This window comes from Pongo pygmaeus, chromosome 5, assembly GCF_028885625.2.
Source record: "Pongo pygmaeus isolate AG05252 chromosome 5, NHGRI_mPonPyg2-v2.0_pri, whole genome shotgun sequence".
NCBI lineage: Eukaryota > Metazoa > Chordata > Mammalia > Primates > Hominidae > Pongo > Pongo pygmaeus.
In genome coordinates, this window is record NC_072378.2 from 118224241 (window position 1) to 118247406 (window position 23166).

The 23166-nt window shown below is 38.7% G+C and overlaps 1 protein-coding gene across 2 annotated transcripts in view; it reads left to right on the top strand.

Annotated features, from left to right (window-relative positions):
• SLC35F1 (solute carrier family 35 member F1) overlaps positions 1–23166 on the top strand; it is a 415309-nt gene that overhangs the window by 237742 nt on the left and 154401 nt on the right. For both annotated transcript variants that reach the window (XM_063666534.1, XM_054493075.2), the window contains exon 2: positions 8025–8200. In XM_063666534.1, the coding sequence (XP_063522604.1) occupies positions 8025–8200 (176 nt within the window). The remainder of the gene's footprint in view (positions 1–8024; positions 8201–23166) is intronic.

The following is a 23166-nucleotide window of genomic DNA, read 5'->3' on the forward strand; positions in this document are numbered from 1 at the left end:
CTTCTGAGACAGCAGGGCATTCCCTTTTCTGTGATGACATGCCAACTTCTCAAATTACATCTCTCTCATTATTTAAAAAACAAAGACTCAATACTGTGTTCTCTAGAAAACATTTTCAGATTGGCTTTGTCCACTTTTAAAAACTAAAATTATCCCAACTTCCAGCAGTTTCATATAAATTTATTTGACTACATGGTTATTTTTATATTCTCTGTTTAGTTTAATTTATTTATGTTTCGTGCTCCCTCTAAACTTCCTGGAGGCAGGGCCAAGCATTCCTTTCTCATAACCTGTACCCAGCAGGCCTTGGCAAGTGCTACTGACTGATTTGTTTCTCTGTGGCTAATCCCAAAACCCACAGAGTTTGCACATAATTAATGAATAAACATTGCTGGTAACTTGGCTACCAAAGAGTTTAATCAAATTCACAAAAGGAATAGACTTTAGGATCAAAGATACAAATTCCAAGAGTTGATGTGCACAGACCAGTATCTTCTAAAAGTAAGTCTGAATTGTCGAGTAGAAGAAAACATAAAGCTCATTATGTTAGCCTGAGTCCTGTAGAAGACAGATAGAGGCTTGTATGTTCTACTTTATTAAGGCACACAATCGCAAGGAGCAGGATTGAGGAAGGCAAAGAGGGAGACACAGCACAGGGGTGCAGGGTACACACTGAGAACCTTGTGAGTCAGGACCATCTTCAGAGTCTGTATAAATGACTGCTTCACAGTGCGCTCTGTGTGAGGAGAAAGAAGGAAGAATGTATCTGTCTGCTAGTTTCCTACTCGTCAGGTGCAGTAATTCCCCTGCACGTTCCAGTTGCTCATGAGTGGGCACGAAACAGGTTCCTGCAGGATCTGGTCCTCTGTATCAGCTGAGAATCCCCAGGAAAGAAAGCATGAGATACACAGCCTGGGCATCGGACACAAGGCCCCTGTGTTGTGTCCACATAATGTTGGTTATAGCCTATGCAGAGTTGGTCATGGCAGCAACCACTGGAGCTGGAGTAAGTGCCGAGAGACACTGGAGATAGGTGAGATCAAAAGGATGAATATTGAAAGGGAGCATAAGAAGTGGCATACACATGTGTCAATCATCATATCCTTATTTTACATGAAGAAGCCCAAACCCAGAGTGAGAGATATGTGCAATCACGGAGCTTAACTAGTGGAACTCATGGAGCCAGGGGCTTCCAGCTCCCTATTTCATGCCTTTTCAGTTTTCTGTGTTACTTCTGTAAACATAAAACATACAGCATCCATGAGCATCTGTGACCGCTCTTCTCACACCAGTCTCAAAAATCTCCTACACTTAGTGCCAGTAAAACATTATGTTTAAAGCACTTCCTTGCGTCTTACTTGGTTTCTCTCACCTAATTAGAAAAACAAAATGGATACCACGGAGCCAAAGAACAGATTCAAGTCCATGAATGCAGAATGTGAGGCAAAGAAACCCAATTAATGATAAATTTCTGGAGGTGTATATTTTCTTCTTGCCTAATAATCTTCTTACATATAAGTCTAATTAATGCTTGAATGTGATAAAAACCTTTCAGCAAAGAGCTTATAGAAGTCAATGGCCTAACTTCTGCAAACAAAAATCTTGTCAAAGAACATGGTAGAACACGCTTCTCCCACGTTCAAGGGGTATTGATTTTAGTCCAGGCAGTATACTTAAGTGTTCATTATGTATGCATGTTTGAATTCATATGCTGACTCAGATCTGACATGACTTTCCTGAGAATAGTTATCAGAATGAAGATGTCACCACAGAAAGGTTGATGGGCTGTAATTCAAGATGATAACATAATTGTTTCACTTTTGTGGCAAAGAATTACAAAGCAATATGATTATGTAACACTACGTTGAAATTCTTCATACCTTTTAAAAGAATGTATTCTTATAACTAAGAGAAGAAAACAAGATTCAGTTTATGCTTTATTTTAAATCTTACTATTTTGAATATCTAATTTGTAACACAAGTTTACTCTCAAAATTCTAAAGTCTGTTTCTTTAACAGAACAAAGTGCCGGTGGTAATGGTTACGTCAGTCTTTATGAATACAAGTTCTATTATAACAGGTATTTAGCTTCCAGCAGCACTATTTTTCTTGAGACTCATGCATTTTTCATTGTCTAGTCATTCTGAGTTTAAAGTGGATAGGATGTCCTTTTAAATGCATAAACAAAGAAGATGAAAATGTATATCATAGTCTCCTCTCCATTTCTGCCACTAAAATTATAGGAACTATGTATCTTATGTTAGAATGCATCTGGTGTGTTATTCCATATACTACATGAATAACCTACAGCTCGCTGTGCAAAATTCCAACCGGCACCATATTTAGCATCATTTTTGCAAGATAGCACCTTACCAGGCTTGTTCTGAAAAGCACCAGAAAATAGCTTATTAATCTCAATGTCTAACTGGCAGATGGAATACAGTGAAAAACAACATGATTTTTGTCTTTCAGAGCTAGTAGTTTTTCAAGGTAAGATAAGCAACCATCTTCCAAATCTTCTAAGACTTTGCCATTTTCATTTACAGATATTTGTTTACTCATAAATTTGTTCACTCTTTCATCCTGTGTTTATTGAGCATCTGTTTTCTTTCTGTCCAGCAGTCTTCAAGGCACTAGAAACAGAAAAGAATAAAATGCATTCCCTTCTTTTCAGGAGCTTATGAGCTACACAATATGGTGAGTGCAAATAGTGATAGGGAAATGAGGGTGAGGACACTTGCCTCACCCTTGGGAGCAGGGAGTGGCTAAATAGAGGGTCTCTGAAGAAGACATTGTCATAAGGCCATGAGGAGTTAGGTGAAATGACCACAGATCTACCATAGCAGTTATCTAAGGAAAAAATATTTAGAAGGGATAGGGCAACAGTAAATGAACTAAAGAGATCCTAAGGCAGAGAGAGCAGGGAGAACATTTTTGTACAACACATCACCAAATGGATTTGTCCTGTGCTAATAGAGAACAAAAGAGAATTTGATCAGGGCAAGATGGCAGGGCAGGGGGTATAGTTAGCAGAATGTCAACATTTAGGCATTTAGGTTTATTTCTATTTTTATTTGCTGATTTATTTGGTGACTCTAGGAACTAGCTCAGATGTGCAGGCTCCAATAGCTACAATATCTAGCTCCCTGCAATAGGAAAAAGACTCATGAACTAATCTGATAAAAGGTTCCTTTCATTCCTTCCGGTTTTACATGTCGTGCTCATTAGCATGACCAATAAAACCATAATTTGTATTCTCCATCAAATCACACCAGCAGCAGCTGAATGACATGGCCATTAATTAAAGGCTGAAATTGAATACAGCAGACTTGATGTTTTGTTTGACTGAAGAAACAAGAATAGACTTGTGTTGCCCTCTTGTTGAAAGGCACACATTACAGATATCTTGATGGAAGAGTTTTCATCAGAGGGTCAGTCCCAGATTTGTTTTTGTCTTTACCTCCTCTAGAATATTTCTGGAAACCAACCACTTAGGTTTTTCTAGCTATAAGTTCTTGCACTCAATCAGGGCACAGAGTATATTTTTGCCACCAAAATAGTAGTATAGCATAATAATTAAAAAGTTGAGATTTGGAACCACATAACCTAGTTTGCATCCAAACTCTTCCCCTTGTTAGCTCTGTGACCTTAGGCTGCTTGTGTAACTTCTCTAAGCATCAGTTAACTTATCTATAAAATCGAACAGTAATAATAGCTGCCTTATAAGGTTTTTATGAGGATTAACTAAGATAGTAGGTGTAAGTCTAAGCCCATGGCTTGGCACATAGTAAGAACTTACTAAATATGAATTATTCTTGTTGTTTTAGCTTAATCGGCTCCATTTTGTACTAAGTTATTTGAGGACCTAGCTCCCAAATCTTAGTTTTGTAGCTCCGCGGTGACAAGGACTGTGTCTTGTTCATCTTTGCATGTATAGTGTGTGGCATATAGAATGCTATTTTATACTATATTGGCACGTATACATAAGAAAGACTAAAATTGTATTCTCTTATATAACTAATCTGTCATTTATTTGTGGTGTGATTTTGTTCAGGAAAGGCATAGCATATTGCCAAAGTTTTGAACACTATAGTTGTAATTTATAGAGCTGCAGGAATCCATGTCATAGCAATAGTTTTCACCCTTCTTGTCCCAAAGAGATGCACTCCATACACAGCATTCTCCAGGAGACATACTCAGCATCAAGAACAACTCTTATATATTAGTTGTAACTCTATTCATATTTCTTCCATTTAGGAATGTAAGTTATTATGCAAATAATCAAGAATGGCCCAGTGATAGGATAAGCTAAATTAATTTTTAAATCATTTTAAACATTATTATTTTAACTATCATTGATATTATGTTACATGGTGACTATATCAAATTCCTTCCATGAATTTTTTGAATTCTTCAAAATTCTGCAAAGTCAACATCTCTAATTTCTCACCATTTCCTTTTTACTTAGTCACTACTAGCTATCCCCTCCATGAAACTCTCTGTTCTCTTGGTTTTCATGACACCAATATGGCTGTTATTCTCCACTCAACCAAAACTCTTAAAGGATGGCAGTGACTACAAATTATGTCTTGTCAGTCCTCATTCTCTCTACCCTCTAAGCAACATTCAGTATTACAACTATTCAATCCATGAATGTCTCTTTCCTTTTGGTTTCCTTAACACCAGAAAACTCTCTTGCTCTTCCTCTTAGCCTTCTAACCACTTCCAACTCCAGTGATGTGCTTCTTCTCTCTCACCCACCTCCAACCTTGGGATTCTGCAAAGATATTTCCCAAGGCTCTCTTACTTTCTCTCCTACTCTCCCTTTCTTGGGGATATTATCCATTTCCAGTATTTTCACCATTACTTTTATGAGTATAACCTCTGCATATTTATCTCCTGGTTGACCTCCCTATCCCACTAGTAGCATGATCCCATGCTACTAATACTGCTGGATCATTTGGAAGTTCATCTGGCATCTCAAGTTCAATATACCTAAAATATGTATTGTTTCTCCACTAAAACCAGCTCCTTATCATTATTTTTGTCAGTAGATATTATGCTTATCTTAGGCAGTCTTAAAAACCTTTAATTTTTTATAAGAGGTGGGGTCTTGCTCTGTAGCCCAGGCTTGAGTACAATGGTGGAATCATGGCTCACTTGCAGCCTTGACCTCCCAAGCCCAAGCAATCCTCCTGCCTCAGTCTCCCAAGGAGCTGGGACTACAGACATGTGCCATCACACCTGGATAATTTTTTTAATTTTTTTGTAGAAATGAAGACTCACTATGTTGTCCATGCTGGTCTTGAACTCCTGGATTCAAGTGAGCTTCCTGCCTTAGCCTCCCAGAGTGTTGGGATTACAGGTGTGAGCCACTGCGCCTGGCCTTTGAAATTGTTTGAGTTAATTCTGGTACTCCTTTTTACCTCTACCTTTCTTTATTTCTTTTATTAATCACCCCCTTTATTTCAATAAACTGTTTCATGTTGCCTAGGCCTTCTCTGCACTGTCTTTGAATCCCTCTATTTTCTACTTCCTCTGAATGGTACTGCCTGGCTGTAGACACAGTGAAGAACATCGTACAAGCATCACAGTCCAGCTGAGGCGAGAGGTATAAAGGCATTAGTTTCAATACAATGAGATAGAAGTAACAAAGAGATGCATTCCAGGGAAGAGAAGACGGAACACTTCTCAAAGGGAGTGACATAGAAGCCAAATCTTGAAAGATACATAAGAATCAGACTGGCAAAGGCACAATGAACTTTTTGGAAATAATAACTTATACAAGGGAATGCAGACACAGAAGACCATATCTCACCGCTGAAGTGCAAGTAGCTCTGTAAGGCTGAAAGTGCTTCATGGAGAAGTAATAAGGGAAACAGAGGGTCAGGTTCCAGAGGTAGTGGGAATGGAGGGAAAGCGTTTAGGACATGATTTCCGTTATTTGTTGGCCATGTAACAAACCATTGTACATCTACATGCCCTAAAACAGCCTCATGTATTATTTCTCACAGTTATTCAATTAGGCAGCAATCTTTCAGGGTGATTCATCTCTGATCCATGGTGGCATATGTTGGCATGGTTTGACTGGGGCAGGAGAACGCAGAAGCCTCACTCACATGTCAGGACAGTGATGGCTGGCTGGATTTCTCTTTTTTTCCATGTGGTCTCTCAAACCTGAAGTACATGGAAGCTATATTTTATGAGGGCAGAAAATGGAAGCTGTAGAGCTTTATAAGGCTTAGGCCCAGAAGTCACATGACATCCCTTCCCCCACATTCTGTTGGTCAGAGCAAGTCACAAGACCAGCTCAGCTTCCAGAAAAGGAGAAAGAGACCCCTGCCCTCCCTTTGGGCAGAGCAGCAGGAATGTAAAGGCTATGTCAGCAGGCATCTTTGCAGATGTTCTACCACAGACCTTATAGATCTCTGCATTCTGTGGGGAACTATTGTAAGATTTTAAGCAGCATACTGACATTTTAAACATGGATGTTTAAAAGTATGTCTTTGGCTTCTTTATAGAGATTGAATTCAGAGGTCAGGAGCCAGTACCTGGAAACAGGTTAATCTCAGAAAATTCTTCTCTGCATGCCCACATGACTTACCACAATTTTTGCTCCTCATGGAAGCAGATGGAATGAACAAAATATAGCTGATGTTTTTTCTTTTTTAAAGCAAAATACAAGCAAAGTACTGCCCAGGACTCTGTGCTCATTCCAGAAAAATGGACTCACATCTGTTATGGGGGAGTAAATATGTAACACCACAAATCCTTTGCCTAAAGCTTTTTGTTTAGAAATAATACTGCATTACAAACTAGAGTGATGCAGTTAACAATAATGTATTGTATATTCCAAAAGAGCTAGAAGATTTTGAATGTGCTCACCACAAGAAATGATAAATTTTTTATCTGATAATTGTTCTGCTTTGATTATTATACAATGTGAACATGTATCGAAACATGAGGCTGTATTGCATAAATATGTACGATTATTATGTGTCAATTAAAAATAAACTAAAACTTTTAATGAAAGACATACTACTGCTTGATTCTATTATATTACTGTTTCTGTAAATAAACCAGACAAGTCAGATGCAACTTTCAGGGAGGGCAGAAATCTGCTTTGTATTTGCAGGGGCTTTTTTGGTGTAAAAGCATGTGGGTGTATATGACCATAAAGCTTGCGAGGGCATTTTATTTGTATGCAAAATGAACGCCTTGACCCTTGCCCGTAGTCCCTGCTACAGAGGTCTATAGGGGCAGCGCCTGTGAAAAACGCCACAAAAAATAAGTTGGCATAATTTGAAAGGTTGTATTACACCACCACAGTACTGAATCTCTTTCACGAACAGCAGTTTTAGTGTGTAGGCAATTGTAACTTGAGCAGAAGACAGCAGACACCTAATGCTCATCAAAGCTTCCTAGAGCGAACTGAGTTCTAGAGTCTGGGAATGGACAGCAGATGGTCCTTCTGGTTTTCAGGGATTTGTGTAGCCCCTTCACCTAGGGGTTTCTGGATCTGGGATTTCAATCTATAAAGAAAAGAGTCTCCCTTTATTGGTATGACTCCCTTTATTGGTACCTGAGGATGAGGTGGGAATATGGTCCCTCCTAGTCAGTGTTCAGGTACTCTCTCACCATCACTAAACATTTCATTAATACTATGGTGAGCATCAAGATGATGTTCTTTCCCCACACCCTCCCCACTACCATTGGCACCCAGAGGTCAGTAGCTAGAAGCCAGGCTCTTTCGGAGAGATTTGGTCTCAAATTCCAGTTTTGCCACTTCCTAGTTACATGACTGTGAGCAAACTCCTTAACCACTCTAAGTTTTGGTTTCCTCCTCTGTAAAATCTCAGTAATCATTGCACCTTCCTCGAGGGGTTGCTTTGACAGACTAAAGGGAATAATATTTAATTGCACTTAATCCAGTGCATGCTACCAGTGCTCAAGAAGTTTTAATTGCTATTGTTTTAATGGGCTTCCTGCTGACCTTTGCTGTTTTTTTTTTCTTTATTTCTCAGGGAGATGTTAATCTCTGTGGCCCTGGGCCAGGTGTTATCCCTCCTTATTTGTGGAATTGGCTTGACTAGCAAGTATCTGTCAGAAGATTTCCATGCCAACACACCAGTCTTCCAGAGTTTCCTCAATTACATTCTTCTCTTCTTGGTCTATACCACCACACTAGCCGTCAGACAAGGTAAGCTCATAAAAACACCAGGAATATAGCTTTTACAAACACCTAAAAAAAAGATGAGCCATGACCAGATAACATTTTATCACTTACAGCATCAGTTAAGATCATTGAAAACCCCAGATCGTACTTTTCTATTTTGCAGTAATACAGTAAACAAAATGAGTGAATAAGTCACAAAGAAAATTAATCATATGAATTCAGCAAGAAGTGGGAACTGCATGTATAGGCAAAAATGTACAATTGCTCACTTTTTGAATCCCTGTTAACATTACTTCTACCCTCTCAGTGGAATTAAATGAGTGTTTCCCTGGAACTTGGAACAGGCCTGATGCAGATATTCTAAATAATGCTTGCTCTGAGAAATCCAAGGGAATTGCAGACAAATATATATTCTGTGGGAAAGTGACACAAGAAAGATACAAATTGTAAACACAGACAACTCTATTAATAACATCACAGAAAAAGAAAAAAATAAAACTACCACAAATGGTCAGATGAGATGTGAAATTATTTTAAACTTGAAATAAATAATTAAAGAAATAAAACAAGTCCTCCAAGAGCCAATGCCAGAAAACCTTTTTTTAAGGGGCAGTTGCAGTTGAAAAACCTCAGGGTACATCCCTGGAGGGGATGATTCAGAGTCATATGATATGCCACTGAATCCAGTGTGCTGTGGTTTGAATGTCCCCTCCAAAACTCATGTTGAAATGTAATTGCCACTGTGACAATATTAAGAGGTGGGAGTATTAAGTAAGATGTTACTAGGCAGTGAGGGCTTCACCCTCCTGAATGGATTAATGCCATTATCATGGGATTAATGCCATCAGCTGAATGTGGGTTTGGTCCCCCTCTTGCCCTCTCTTGCTCTCTCATGTGTGCTCTTGTGCCTGTCTGCCATGTGAGGATGCCGCAAAAAGGCCCTCACCAGATGTGAGCCCTTTGACCTTGGACTTCCCAGCCTCCAGAACCATAAGAAATAAATCTCTGTTCTTTATAAATTGTGCAGTCTCAGGTATTATGGAATATGTTATTCATTATAGCAGCACAAAAGGGTCTATGACAAGGTGTAAACACTTTTATCTATGGCTCAGAAATAGGCGTCAATTTTCCCCAAAATAGTAGCTGTCAGCTGTAAAATGTGCATTGAAAAAAATCATTAATACATTTGGAGCCAATTATATACATTAATAATAGATAAGGACACATGTATAGCTGTGTACATCAATTTTAATAGTCACACTTTTAGGAAACATGTATAAGACTATCAGTATTTAATTTTTACATTTATTTATTTGGATTACTGTCCAGAATAATAATGCTTAATTATAATGATTTGAACAATACTGGATTTCATCTCATAGGAGGAATAAATATGAACAAGTTGAGACTGAATTCCAGTTTAATTTTAGATTTGTTTAAAGTATTGTAGAAGCTAATTTTATTTACTTCTGAAAAACTGGTGCTATCAGTGCTTGTTTTTTAAAGTTTAACATCAATAGTCATTATTATTTTAAGAATAAAATCTCAGGCCACCAAAGTTATTGACATTGAATCTCAGCTATGTTTCCTGAGTGCGATTTGGAAGCTAATAATTTTGAATGATGTAAATGTGTTATCTAAGTGTCAAAAAAAGCATGAAACTGCGTAAACTATTTGAAGAAATTTATTCTAAGCCAAATATGAGTGACCATGGCCCCTAACACAGCCCTCAGGAGGGCCTGAGAACATGTGCCCAAGGTGGTCGGGGTGCAGCTTGGTTTTATATTTACTACATTTTAGGGAGACATGAGACTTCAATCATTTAAGAAATACATTGGATTGCAAATACCACATGTTCTCACTCATAGGTGGGAATTGAACAATGAGATCACTTGGACACAGGGCGGGGAACATCACACACCAGGGCCTGTTGGGGGTTGAGGGGCTGGGGGAGGGATAGCATTAGGGAAAATATCTAATGTAAATGACGAGTTGATGGCAAACCAACATGGCACATGTATACCTATGTATCAAACCTGCACGTTGTGCACATGTACCCTAGAACTTAAAGTATAATAAAAAATAAAATAAAATAAGAAATATATTCGTTTGGTCCAGTAAGGCAGGACAACTCAAAGCGTGGGGCTTCCAGCTTATAGGTAGATTTAAAAATTTTCTGAAACTGTACTGCAAAATGGTACACTGTATTTAGTCTTTGAGTTCTTGTACATCTCACTTTTTAGGAATCCAGGGATTTAACAAAAACTTGAATCAGGAAAAAAAAAGTTAAGCCATTCTAAAGGGCAGGGAGAATTATTTCAACCATACCAATAATTTATAGGTAGAGGCTAAAAAAGCTTGGAAGATGAAATGTAGTAAAATGCCTAGAGTTAATAATTACAGTACCATCTATTGAGCCTTTATAATGCACCAGCCACTGTGTATGTAAATTACCCTTTTTATTCCATCAATCCAAGGAAATAGTTATCATTATCCAAAATTTTATAAATGAGAATACCAAGGCTCTGACAGCCCAGGAAACTGCTTGAGGATATAGGAGAGCAAGGAGTAGAGGCCCATCCAAGGCAGGGCTGTGAGGGCAGTGTGGCTTCAGGGCCCACCCTGCCTCTCCTTGTGAGGTGCAGGGAAGGCAGGAGGAGGGAGCGGAGACCCTTTTGAACAAAAGGAGAGGTTTTTTTCCTTTGAATTTCAAAACCCTGAATAGGAGACCAGCCCTCGGTGTAAGATGTAGCGAGATACCACTGTGCGGTCAGGAGGATTGTATTAGTCAGAGTTCTCTAGAGCCACAGGACTAATAGGATAGATGTATATATGAAAGGGAGTTTATTAAGGAGTATTGACTCACGATCACAAGGTGAAGTCCCACAATAGGCCATCTGCAAGCTGAGGAGCAAGGAAGCCAGTCCGAATCCCAAAACCTCAAAAGTAGGGAAGCCAACAGTGCAGCCTTCAGTCTGTGGCCAAAGTCCTCAAAGCTCCTGGCAAATCACTGGTATAAGTCCAAGAATCCAAAAGCTGAAGAACTTGAAGCCCGATGTTTGAGGGCAGGGAGCATCCAGCATGGGAGAAAGATGGAGGCCAGAAAACTCAGCCAGTCTAGTCCTTCCACGTTCCTCTGCCTGCTTTTATCCCAGCTGTGCTGGCAGCTGATTAGATGGTGCCCACCCAGATTGAGGGTGGGTCTGAGTCTCCCAGTTTACTGACTCAAATGTTAACCTCCTTTGGCAACACCCTCAGAGACACACCCAGGAACGATACTTTTTATCCTTCAATCCAATCAAGTTGGCATTCATTAAGCATCACAAGGGTGTCATAGACGATTTAGGGAGAGGGTTGGAGGTGGACAGGAAGAAAGACCAATGGAAAGAGGCTAAGGACTAGGAGCAGCAAGGAATTTGGAGGCTCTTTAGAAAGAAAAGGCTGAAGAGGGCTAGGGAAATTCTGACTGCCGATACCAGTCTGTGATGGAGAGAATCAATTTCTAAAATACCCTCTGGAGATTTTTACCATTGCTCACTAAGATCCTCATTAAGTTTGCTGGCATGTCTTCATTTGGTTGTTTCCTCAGAATGATTATTTGTTTTAAGCTTCATCTTTAGAAGTTTTAATAGGCTGACATTAAGCTAACATCTGGAAACGAACATAATAATTACATTAATTTTCTATAGGCTGATTCAGTACTATGTTCTGGAGACACACTAATCTTTCTAGTCAGGCACCTGAAAATTTGGGAAAGAATGAACAACAAAGAGGGAAGGATGGAAAGTGTGGTGTGTGCAAGGGAGAGTCTCACAGTCACAAGTTCTCCTTTCTCACCGCTCTGAGAGCTGCAGGTTAGGTCTGAGCCATGTATTGTCACTCTGGGCCACCTAACAGCATGAAGTTAGGCTCAGAAATACATTTTTAAACAAATCTTTCTTTATAGTTTTAATCATGTATCTTCTAAAATTTAATGATTGTCACATTTAAAACAATGTGCTAAATGCAAGAAGCCTTTCAAGAGCATTAAGGGTGAGGTTATTATGAAAGCCTTGCTTAAATTTGACTTCAAAGTCAAACTGAATTCTCCCTATCAAAATTTCACTGGAGTCATGATCAAAGACTCTGAAGCAGCAGTCTCCAGTATAAGTTCCAAAATGAATTGGAGTTGAGTTTGCCCTTGATTATTAATTGATTCCTACAAAAATTTGGGTACCATCTTCCTTACAAAATATCATATCCAGTTTAGCAAATTTTAAGTCTAGCCCTCTTTATAGTTGGAGCTAGGTGTTCTTCCAGATGGTTCTAAAATTTTTAAAAAATGCTTGGCCGGGCGCGGTGGCTCATGCCTGTAATCCCAGCACTTTGGGAGGCCGAGGCAGGCAGACCACGAGGTCAGAAGATCGAGACCATCCTGGCTAACATGGTGAAACCCCGTCTCTACTAAAAATACAAAAAAATTAGCCGGGCGTGGTGGCAGGCGCCTGTAGTCCCAGCTACTTGGGAGACTGAGGCAGGAGAATGGCGTGAACCCGGGAGGCAGAGCTTGCAGTGAGCGGAGATCGCGCCACTGCACTCCAGCCTGGGCCATAGAGGGAGACTCTGTCTCAAAAAAAAAAAAAAAAAAATGCTTACTGTTCATAACAAAGACCTTCAGAAATACAACTTTGTAGAAAGAAATGTACTCCACCAAAGTAGTTTTGTTGACATCGTATCAAGTTTGAGAATTTAGGTAAAACAGAGATAACTGTTACATCAATAGCTTAATTGTAACCACTTTGAGAAGTTAGTTAGGAAATTAAAATGTACCCACTGAAATAAAGCCTGAAATCCAAACAACTCATACAAAGTGATTAAGGAATATGACTAAGAAAGTACAGTGAAGCTTCCGAAAACGTATGCATTTGCCTAGGAAACTCTCAAAAGATGACTTCTCCTTATATCTACTATCTTCTTAAAATTCCGTGTAATTACAGCTGAAATCAGGAAGCAGGGAACAAAATGCCGAGACTATGAACCAGAGGCGAGGACAGACTGGGGTCCAATGAAGACCACCAGTACTTGCTTTTGTGATGTAAGAGCAAGAAATGTGACAGGCTTTTAAAGACAAAGGTGAAAATAGGATACAGTTCCTATCAAGAAAACATGTATCATCTAACTTTTTGCCCATAAGCTTCTCTTGTCTGTGATGACAAAAATCGTGCTGCTTCCCAGAGCTACCTTTTAAGTTTTTAAATAATAGATACCCGTGATTCCTCTTTTAGCAGTTTTTAACTTCTGAGTATACATAAATCATAAAAACTTTAATAAGCAATAATTTCCTCTTCTTTTTCTTCTGCTACCGTTTTTCTACATTCTTGTTTCTCTAATTCCTTTTTGTTTTCACACCAGCAATTTACTCATTGCTGGAGGAGTAAAGGCAGGATGCTGAGGGTAAAAAGAAAACACTTTTAGCCTTTGTTTTCCTCCTCAATTTCCTCCTCAACTCATAGTGGTAGGGAAAAAATGGGTATCAGTAATGAAAGCATGACTAGAATCATAAGTGTCTGCTTCTTTTTATATACAGACCCTGAAAATAAAAGAAAATGTTGCCATCATTGAGTGTTATGAGTACTAACAACTTCAATATTCTTGGTGACTGGTTCTGCAAGTTTTGCTTTTTCATTGAAAAGTGTTCTTACAAGCTCTTCCAATTTTGATAAAAGACAAGCTTCCAGCTAAAAGCAATTTGATGAGTATGGCATGTGTTTTGCTTTTCAGTGAATTATTGAAACATATACATTAAACTATTTATTGAATCATGTATCTGTTTCTTTGTGTGAGTGTAAAAATGAAACAAGTCTCTAATAGTGCTAATAGAACACTCATAAAAATATCACCATGTAGAATCCCTTTGATTTTTTTCAAACAAAGAATACTGAAAAGTGAACTGCATGCTTTACTCTTCATGAGAAATACTCACATTGAGCATTAAATTCTAGCAGATGGAAATCCTAGAGGTCTAGGTTCAAATGTTAATTCTAAGTGAGAAGACTGAAGCAAGGAAGTTAGTTAGGTATTCAAGCACCTGTGCTCTCCTGGCCCCTTCTGCTTACCATCCCCTTTCTCCACCCAGAATATTCAAGTGGGGCAGAAGAGATAAGAGAAATATATAAATATGACAGCCCTGTCTACGCGTACAGCTGGATGCAAATCATTACCCAATGGTCCAGTCCCACAAACCTTGGCATTTTAAATAAAAATTCTTCTGAGAGTTTGTGCCAAGAAAGTATCCTGCTATTTTTTTTTTTTTTGAGGAGATTGGGGGTGGTAGCCGAGGAAGCATTAATTAGGAGGTAATTGTTATTTCTTCCAACTCAATAAAGCCTTCGTATTTGTTCTCTACAGAAATACTACATTTCTTACATACAATTACATAGGCTAAATTCTCCATGACCAATATCACACTTAAAATACTTACATAATTAGAAGAAATAGAGAATTTCATGTGAAATAAAATAGGCCTATCAGATAGCCACAACAAAGGCTTGGAAACTTAGGTAGCCAGCATTTCCCCGTATATCAGACCCTAGAGTCACTTGAAGATCTCACCTCCCCAGATCCGTGAATGTGCCTCTGCCTCTATGAATCTTTGCCCCCTACTTTCATTGCAGTTTTCTTTAATGCTTCCCATAGGCAGTCAAAAAAAAAAAGCAGTGAAAGAATTAAACCAGAACCTAGGATTTTCTCAGAGCAGAAGCCTGAATTCTGCTCACTCACAGCCCAGTTCTCAGTTCTCTGGGTAACATTGACTAAATCACTGAGAAGTAGGGACTGTTATTAGCATGTGGGCATAATAAGAAAGCACTTGGCAAATGTAAATACTAAATTATAACTCCTTTGGGAGTCGTGGGAGAAATAGTACTGTCACTTACCTAAGTCTGGTGAGGTAATATTCACTGGAGCCTCTTAAAAAGTCTCCCTTATGGGAAATTACTTGGCAAATCTCCATTCCTATTTCTTGTAAGGTTGCATTTATTTTTACTTCCTAAGTATGATAGGAGAATTTTAGCCCCCACAGTATAAAGACTGCACCTCAGGGATTTCTGAGATTAATCTTTGGTAGGTGCTTCATGGGAATTATGCTTATGTTGTCTAGGAAAAGAGAAGAACAGATTTGGGGCTGTGATGTTATACAAATATCATGCTGGGAAATTGGTAGAGAAAGTCACACAAGAAAATTAGAATCCACTTCTAGCAAAACTTCCTCCCAGTAGGTAGAGCGACTGGAACTCTCATATACCACCTGTATGTGGGAATACACATGGTAATGCTGCTTTGAAAAATGTGGGAATGCTGCTTTGAAAAATGTGGGAATGCTGCTTTGGAAAATAGCTTGTCATTGTCTCATAAGGTTAAATGTACATTTGCCATGTGACTCGACAATTGCATTTTTCCAAGAGATGAAAACATAATGTCCCTGCAAAGATCTACATACAAATGCTCATTGCATCTTTATTCATAATTGCAAAAACCTAAACTACCCAAGTGCCCATCAGCTTACGAAAGGATAAACAGATTGCAGTAAATTCATGCAATGGAATGTCACTGACCAATAAAAAGAAATAAGCTACTGATACGTATAATAGTATGGGTTAATCTCAAAAGCATTACACTAAGTGCAAGAATCCAGATGTGAAAGTTTACATAGTATATAATTACATAGTGCATAGTTATACAATGTTCTGGAAAACGCAAAACTATAAGGACAGAGAATAGATCAGTGGTTTCCAGAGCCTGGGCTAGTGGTGGGAGGAGACTGACTGCAAAGGGCACAAGGAAACTTTTGGGAGGATGGAAATGTTCTGTGTATCTCGATTTTTGTAGAGGTTACCTGACTATATACATTTGTTGAAACTCTTCAAACTATACACTTAAGAGGAGAGAATTTTATTGTATCTAAGTTATACTTCAATGCATCTGACTGAAGTGGGAAAAAAAAAATTAACTACTATAACTCGGCGGTTACCATGATGGAATAAGTTATCACTGGGCCTAGAGTTTACAATATCCAGCTATTCCCTCAGTTGCTTAGAGATATTAGGACATGCTGCTAAAACTTCCCACTTCCTTGTGGCATCCTTTTAGACGACAAGAATGAGTACTGCTTCTCAAAAATTGTACCTGCATCAAGGAACTTCCTAGTGTTACATGAGCTATCAAGCTTAAGTCCACCAAACAATACAAAACACACATATTCCATACATAAGCAGTGCTTACAGTGCTTACAGGGTGAATCTGCACCAAATAGAGTCTCCCACAGTCTTAATGAAACTTATAGTATCCAATAGTGCATTTTGTGTGTGTGCTAATGTGTATGAATCTTTTCTTTTCTTTTTTTTTTTTTTTTTTTTGAGGCAGGGTCTCACTCTGTCTCCCAGACTGTAGTGTGCAGTGGTGCGATCTCGGCTCACTGCAACCTCTGCCTCCCAGGCTCAAGCAGTTCTCCTGCCTCAGCCTCCTGAGTACCCAGGATTACAGGCACGAGCCACTACCACCCAGCTAATTTTTGTATTTTTTAGTGGAGATGGGGTTTCACCATGTTGGCCAGGCTGGTTCTGAACTCCTGACCTCAAATGATCCACCCACCTCGGCCTCCCAAAGTGCTGGGATTACAGGCCTGAGCCACCGTGCCTGGCCAATGTGTATGAATCTTAAAGAGAATGATATCTTACATAGAACTCTTAGTATCACTTAGTACGATAAATGACTTATAGATGGAAGGAAATTGACATGAATATGTAACACCATCTACTCTTAATGAATCCTTACATAAACTTATACACAAACACACTCACACTCACACACACACACTCTATACATCAGACATTGCTTCATTCCCCCATGCCAAATACTTTATTAATGAATGTCTTCCTGATTCTTTTATTTTAAACAGCGTATAAGTTCAAGGGGAGAGGCTGTCTGCCTGTTTTGTCTGGAGTCCATGTTGACTGTTAATTCTGGAAATCTTTAAGCATTCATCTATCCATGCTGAGAGCTGGCATAGAGAAATACTCATTCCTGGCACGCAGCTCCATCTTTCATTTGGGAGATTGAAGGGTGGTTACAAGATGATAACTGTATTGCCTGAAGGAGATAAGTCCCCTTCTGCCAAAAGAGTGCTTTGTATGTAATTAGTGTAAAAATTCAGAGGAATAGAGTTTATCTTTACAATCATCTTTCTCATTAAAAAAGAATCATAATGGAAGAACAAAGCAGTCCCTGCAGTGAACTGAATGGCTTTCCCTAAGTTTTCATTAAATCAAAGACTCAGCAGTTAGCCATCTTGCAGACACTATTGCAGTCTACTGCATGAGATTTGCAGGAAAGAAAAAAATGAAGCAAACAGTTTTTTTTCTTTAAGACTTAGAACTGCATAATAATTATCTTTGGATCATAATTTCCTGCCTATGCATTTTTTGAATGTCTAGTTTCATTGGTTTCCCTTTCTAAGATTTTTGAGGACTCGAAGGAGCATCATCATGTAACTCACCAAATTTAAATGTGATGTTTGCAGACGGGTTAGGACTTTTTACAAGTTAAAGTGATTGGGCTCCTTCAGTGGTCTATATGAGGAAAAACATAAAGGAAATAACTCCAAAAAAAACAAAATATGATTAGAATTTGTTTCTGGCCATTTTTTGTTTTACTATTTGAAGCTTCCTTCAAAAAATAGAGTGAATATCACTTTTTTGTCTTTAACTGCCTAATTACTCATTTCTAAGACAATGTCTATCTTTAAGACTCATATTTATGAAATACTACTTAAGTCAACTAAATTAAAATATTATTTTAAACAATTAGGATCTGGACTTTTTTTATTTCTCAATTCAATCAAAATTCAAGAGTCATTGAGTCACCCTAATGAGTATCTATAACTTGTCTGTGCTGTATTTCATCATTTCATAAGTCAGGATAATAATAGTAAATTCTTTACAAGTTTCATGTGGGTTAAGATGATGCATAAAAAACTTATAGGACAGTGTCAGGCATACAGAAAACAATAAACTGAATGTAATATGCCATCATCAACATTAGATTTGCTTGCTAAATATTGATTCTTCTCAGAAAGTTGGATTTTATACATGTAACCCTTAATTTGAATAAATTCTACCATGGGGACTCTGAAATTCAATGACCATGTTCCAGCATATATGTTCTCCTTCACTTGGCCCTGGATGCCAGAGTAGGCACAAGTGTAATTCATAGAAGGATCAGAAATAAAACAGTCGTTTTAGATATTTTCTTACCTCTTCAGTGGCCACTGTGAGAGAACTCACTGATATAATTATTATACTAGCCCATGACTAATTCCTAAATGCACAAGCTCAGAGGCCCCTCCCCCAGGGTATAGAGTCGGAGATTTTCTGCCTGAGAAAGCTAAGCCAAGAGGAAAAATGGAACCCCAAATCTTTGTTCAGAAGGAGCCAGAGCCACCCTTGGACTTTTAGGCATAACTGCACCTAGATGGTCCAAGCTATGAGAGATTAGAAAGGGGAAGGGAGGGTTGCCAAAGGAAGAAGTGGAGAAAACAATTTCGTAGGCCAGTGCTTGTTCTAGAGTTTTCATCAGGACTGAGAAACCTTAAGGCAGAATTACTTCCCACCCTTTCTCTCCCCTTGTTTGTGTGTGTGTGTTTTCTAGCTCTTCTCACATTTCCTCTCTTCACCCCAGCTTTTTCCTTCTCACACAGGCTTAACTAATAGACAAATGGGGGAAAATGGGAAGAAAAGCATTTCTACTCCCTTGACTGAGACAGAACTTTTATTACAAATCCAGACATTGCAGAGAAGATCCAGATTCTGTTTCAGTCGTGTCTGGAGTAAAACACTCCCAAGTTACTATTCTTTGCTCAAGAAAAGGCTCAGAGCACTAGGGTACCAATCAAAATAAAACATGCTGTAAATGAAGCTTGACCACCTTCTTTCCTGAGTATTTTCTCTTCCACAATACACATAGAATGCATTGTAAACTGCAACCAACTGAATGTACATACCATACAGAAAGCAGTGCAGCTCCAAAGCAGCTGGGAACACCTAATTTCCATTTGGCCTGCTGACCGAGGTACATGCCAGCTGCAGAACGTGAGGAAAAAGAAGTGTGATTTGGCCAAAGCCAGGACAGGATGGCATTCTTGCCCCTGATAACTTCCAGCAAGGAATCAGGTTTGGGCACGGGAGCCATAGATACTTTGGAAGACCCTATCATTACAACAGTAGAAATCTTCAGAGGCATTACCAGAGGGAAAATTGGGTCACTGTTTATAACCAGAATTCCAAATCTCCACCAATTATTTGGAATAATCAATGAACAACACATCCCTGTTAAGGCCATCACAATGGAAACCACAGTAAGAACTCTGTAAATGGAGATCTGGCCTTACTAATGAACTTCTCCAAAGACAAGAACTATCCTTAGATGAGGTCATTAAAAGAAATTGGGCTCCCATTTTTAGGCAAGGTAAGAATGCTCTATTTCAGAGTTGGAAAATAAAATCAGGGTGGGGAGAGGAAAACACTTAAAAATAATGCAAGATTAAAAAAAATGAGTTGCAAAATGCTCTGAGAGAACACAAAGCGTTGGAGGCTACAAAGCCACTTCTGGTGGGGAAGTGGCCACTAGGGTATCATTTGAGAAGAGGAGAAGGCCACAATATCACAGATCATGGAGCTGTTGCTCTCCCATTGCTGAGCTGGAGGAGTAGGCTGTGGACAAACTCAATGGACTACTGGGGCCTTACCAAATTCAAAGCAGCAGGTTCTATACCTACAAGCAGATTTCAACGTTTGGCTTAGTGGATGTCATTTGATGAGGTCGAAATTTCCAGCTGTGCAGTGTTAAACTTGGGATGATTATAGCACAGCTTTAAACAAGCTATTGATTTTAAACTTTTGTTAGGCTAAAAGAAACTAAGTTAGATCATTCAAAAGCAAGTGAAGAACTCACCTTCTAAAAATAAAGTTAAGGAACTTGGTAAGTAACTTCTTTTCAACAGAGAAATGTGTGGGCATAGCTTATGTAAGTGACATAAATGTAGAAGTCTCTGCACTGTTAAAAATTGTAAGTTATTTACTACGTGGAAACTTATTAAGTCTCAACCCCTGTTTTCTATTGTTTAGACCTCAGATGTGTTGAGTAATTTAGACACCCAAAAGCAAAGTCATTGGTGAATGTGTTCCTATACTGAGAGTGTCTCTTAACTGAAGGAGCCAACCTGGTACACAAGCCAAGGATGCAACTTGAGTTTTATACTTTTAGTTCTGAAGAGTTTTATACTTTTAGTTCTGCCCATGATTGCTTTATATAGAACCTTCCAGAAGGCTCCAACCTGATTACGTCTTAGTCAGACTTCTCTTATATAAATTTCAGTTCCTCAGTCCCTTATTTCTTTCTTCATGAATTCACTCGTTCTTTATTTCATTCACTATTCATTTATTCAGCAAGTGCCTTCGGGAGGCTTTCTTCGTCTGTCAGTCACTGTGCTATGAGGTGTGAAGGATCCCTGATTGAGTAAAGATGATCTCCCTTCTCCTACCTCCTCCAAGTTCACAGATAAGAGGAGGTGAGTGACGAGTAAAGAGTCCCTGTAACTGCAAGAGTACAAATCTGAGGGCCACCCTTTCCATTATCTTCACCAAACTTTAACTGCAAAAGCATTTACAGTCATGCCTCACTTAATATAGGGATATCTTCTGAGAAATATATCTTTAGGTGATTTCGTCATTGTGCAAACATCATAGAGTGTACTTACACAAACCTAGATGGTATAGCCTACTACACACCTAGGCTTCATGGTTAGCCTATATGGTAAAGCCTATTGCTCCTGGGGTACAAACTTGTACAGCATGTTACTTACTGTACCAAATACTGTAGACAATTGTAACACAATAATGAGTATATATTTGTGTATCTAAATATATCTAAATATACTAAAGGTACAGTAAAATATGGTATAAAAATAAAAAGTGTACACCTATATAGAGCAGTTACTATGAATGGTGCTTGCAAGGCTGGAAATTGCTCTGGCTGAGTGAGTGGCGAGTGAATGTGAAGGCCTAAGACATTACTGTACCCTACTGTAGATTTTATAGACACTGTGCACTTAGACTACACTAAACTTATTTAAAAATTAAGTAATTTCATTATGATGTTATGATAGCTATGACATCACTAGGCAGTAGGAATTTCTCAGCTCCACTAACATTTTGTAGGACCACGATTGTATACACAGTCAGTCGTTGACCAAAACATCATTATATAGCACATAACTGAACCTCTCTGTCATCCGCTTCACCACTCTTCTCTCCATCCAGCTCCAGTCCTGTCTTCCCCACTTATTGACAGCAGAATAATTCATTATAACCACTAGAATCAATAGTTTGCTGTTTCATAGCTTCCCCTTAGCCTTTCTTCAATGGTTCACATGCAAAGGGATTTTGTGCAAAGGGACCCTGACTTTGCATTAAGAAGAGCAGCTTCTGTTCTTCCAGTCCCTGCGCTATCTTCCCCTCACCTCTTGCCCCAACTGTCTCTCTTGGAGAATACTGCACAGACATCATCCACTTCCTTTATTTAGACTTAGTTGTGGCCGCTTCTTGGTTGCTGGACTTCTATGAACTCGACCAGAAGGCTATTTTGATAACTATAATATTCCCCCCTTATTCTCATGGAATACATCCTAAGACCCCCAATGGATGCCTAAAACAGCATATAGTAGAGAACCTTATATATATATTATGTTTTTTCCTATACATACAGGAATACCTATGGTAAAGTTTAACTTATAAATTAGGCACAGTAACAAAAATAACATAATAAAATAGAACAATTATAACAATATACTGTAATAAAAGTTATGTGAATATGGTCTCCCTCTCAAAATACCTTATTGTACTGTACTCACTTATTTTCAGACGGTGGTTAATGATGGATAACTGAAACCATGGAGAGTGAAAATGCAGATAAGGGATATGAGTCACTTCCAAGACTCTTAACTGTCTCGTCTTCCTTTACGAGCAGTTATATATAGGTCAATGGTCTACAGCAAGTGACTTCAGACCCAAATGACCCTCTATGTAATGGCAAACTGGCTTTACTCCTTTTCCTGGTGATTTGGGAATATACTTTCAGCCCTTGCTGGTATACTGAATTTAAACTCTTTTGAAATTTCTAACAAGCCCCATAAAATATTAGAAAGCCACTATAATCTTATGTTATAAAGTGACCAAGTGAAAACACGGTGGAAGATATCAGGGTTCATGGGCTTTATCCTAGTATCTGACAGAGAACAAAGATATACAACAACTCACTGGGACTGTTAGCATCTGCAGAGGGGCAGGAAGAGAGAGCAAAATATCAATTTTTTAACCAACTAGCTCATCTCATTTTCTGAGTATGCAGCATGCTCCATTCAGCAAATGTTCTTCACATCTTTCAGAGTATTCGATTACCATTTCATAGTATTCTAGAGGAGTAAATTAATGGTGCCTCTGATAGCAACATCGCAATATGCACAATTTCCACTAGTCCTAATGTGTTTTCAGAAAGTATCACAGGTAAATATTCCAACCAAATGTAGCAATGGTCATTCCTTTGAAGGAAACATTATTGTGTCCTATTAATCTTATACCAAAATTTATGAGCAAAATCTATTCATGGCTTCACCTGCAAAGCATAAAGGGAATTTTCCCCCAGAGAAGGTCTCTACAACCCCACCACAAATATCTCCCATATATCTATGCAGCCTCCCATGGCTAACATTTAAGCAAACTCAACAAACGAACTTAAAGAACCCACATTATCTCTGGTTGGAGATTAATTTGGTTGAAGAACATATTGACTGATGTACAGTTGTCTTCAGTTAAATTTCATGATGATCTATTGAGCTGTGTTCCCAACACTATGAGACCCTTACAGATGCGTTCTCTCGATCCACATCAGCCCTATCACTG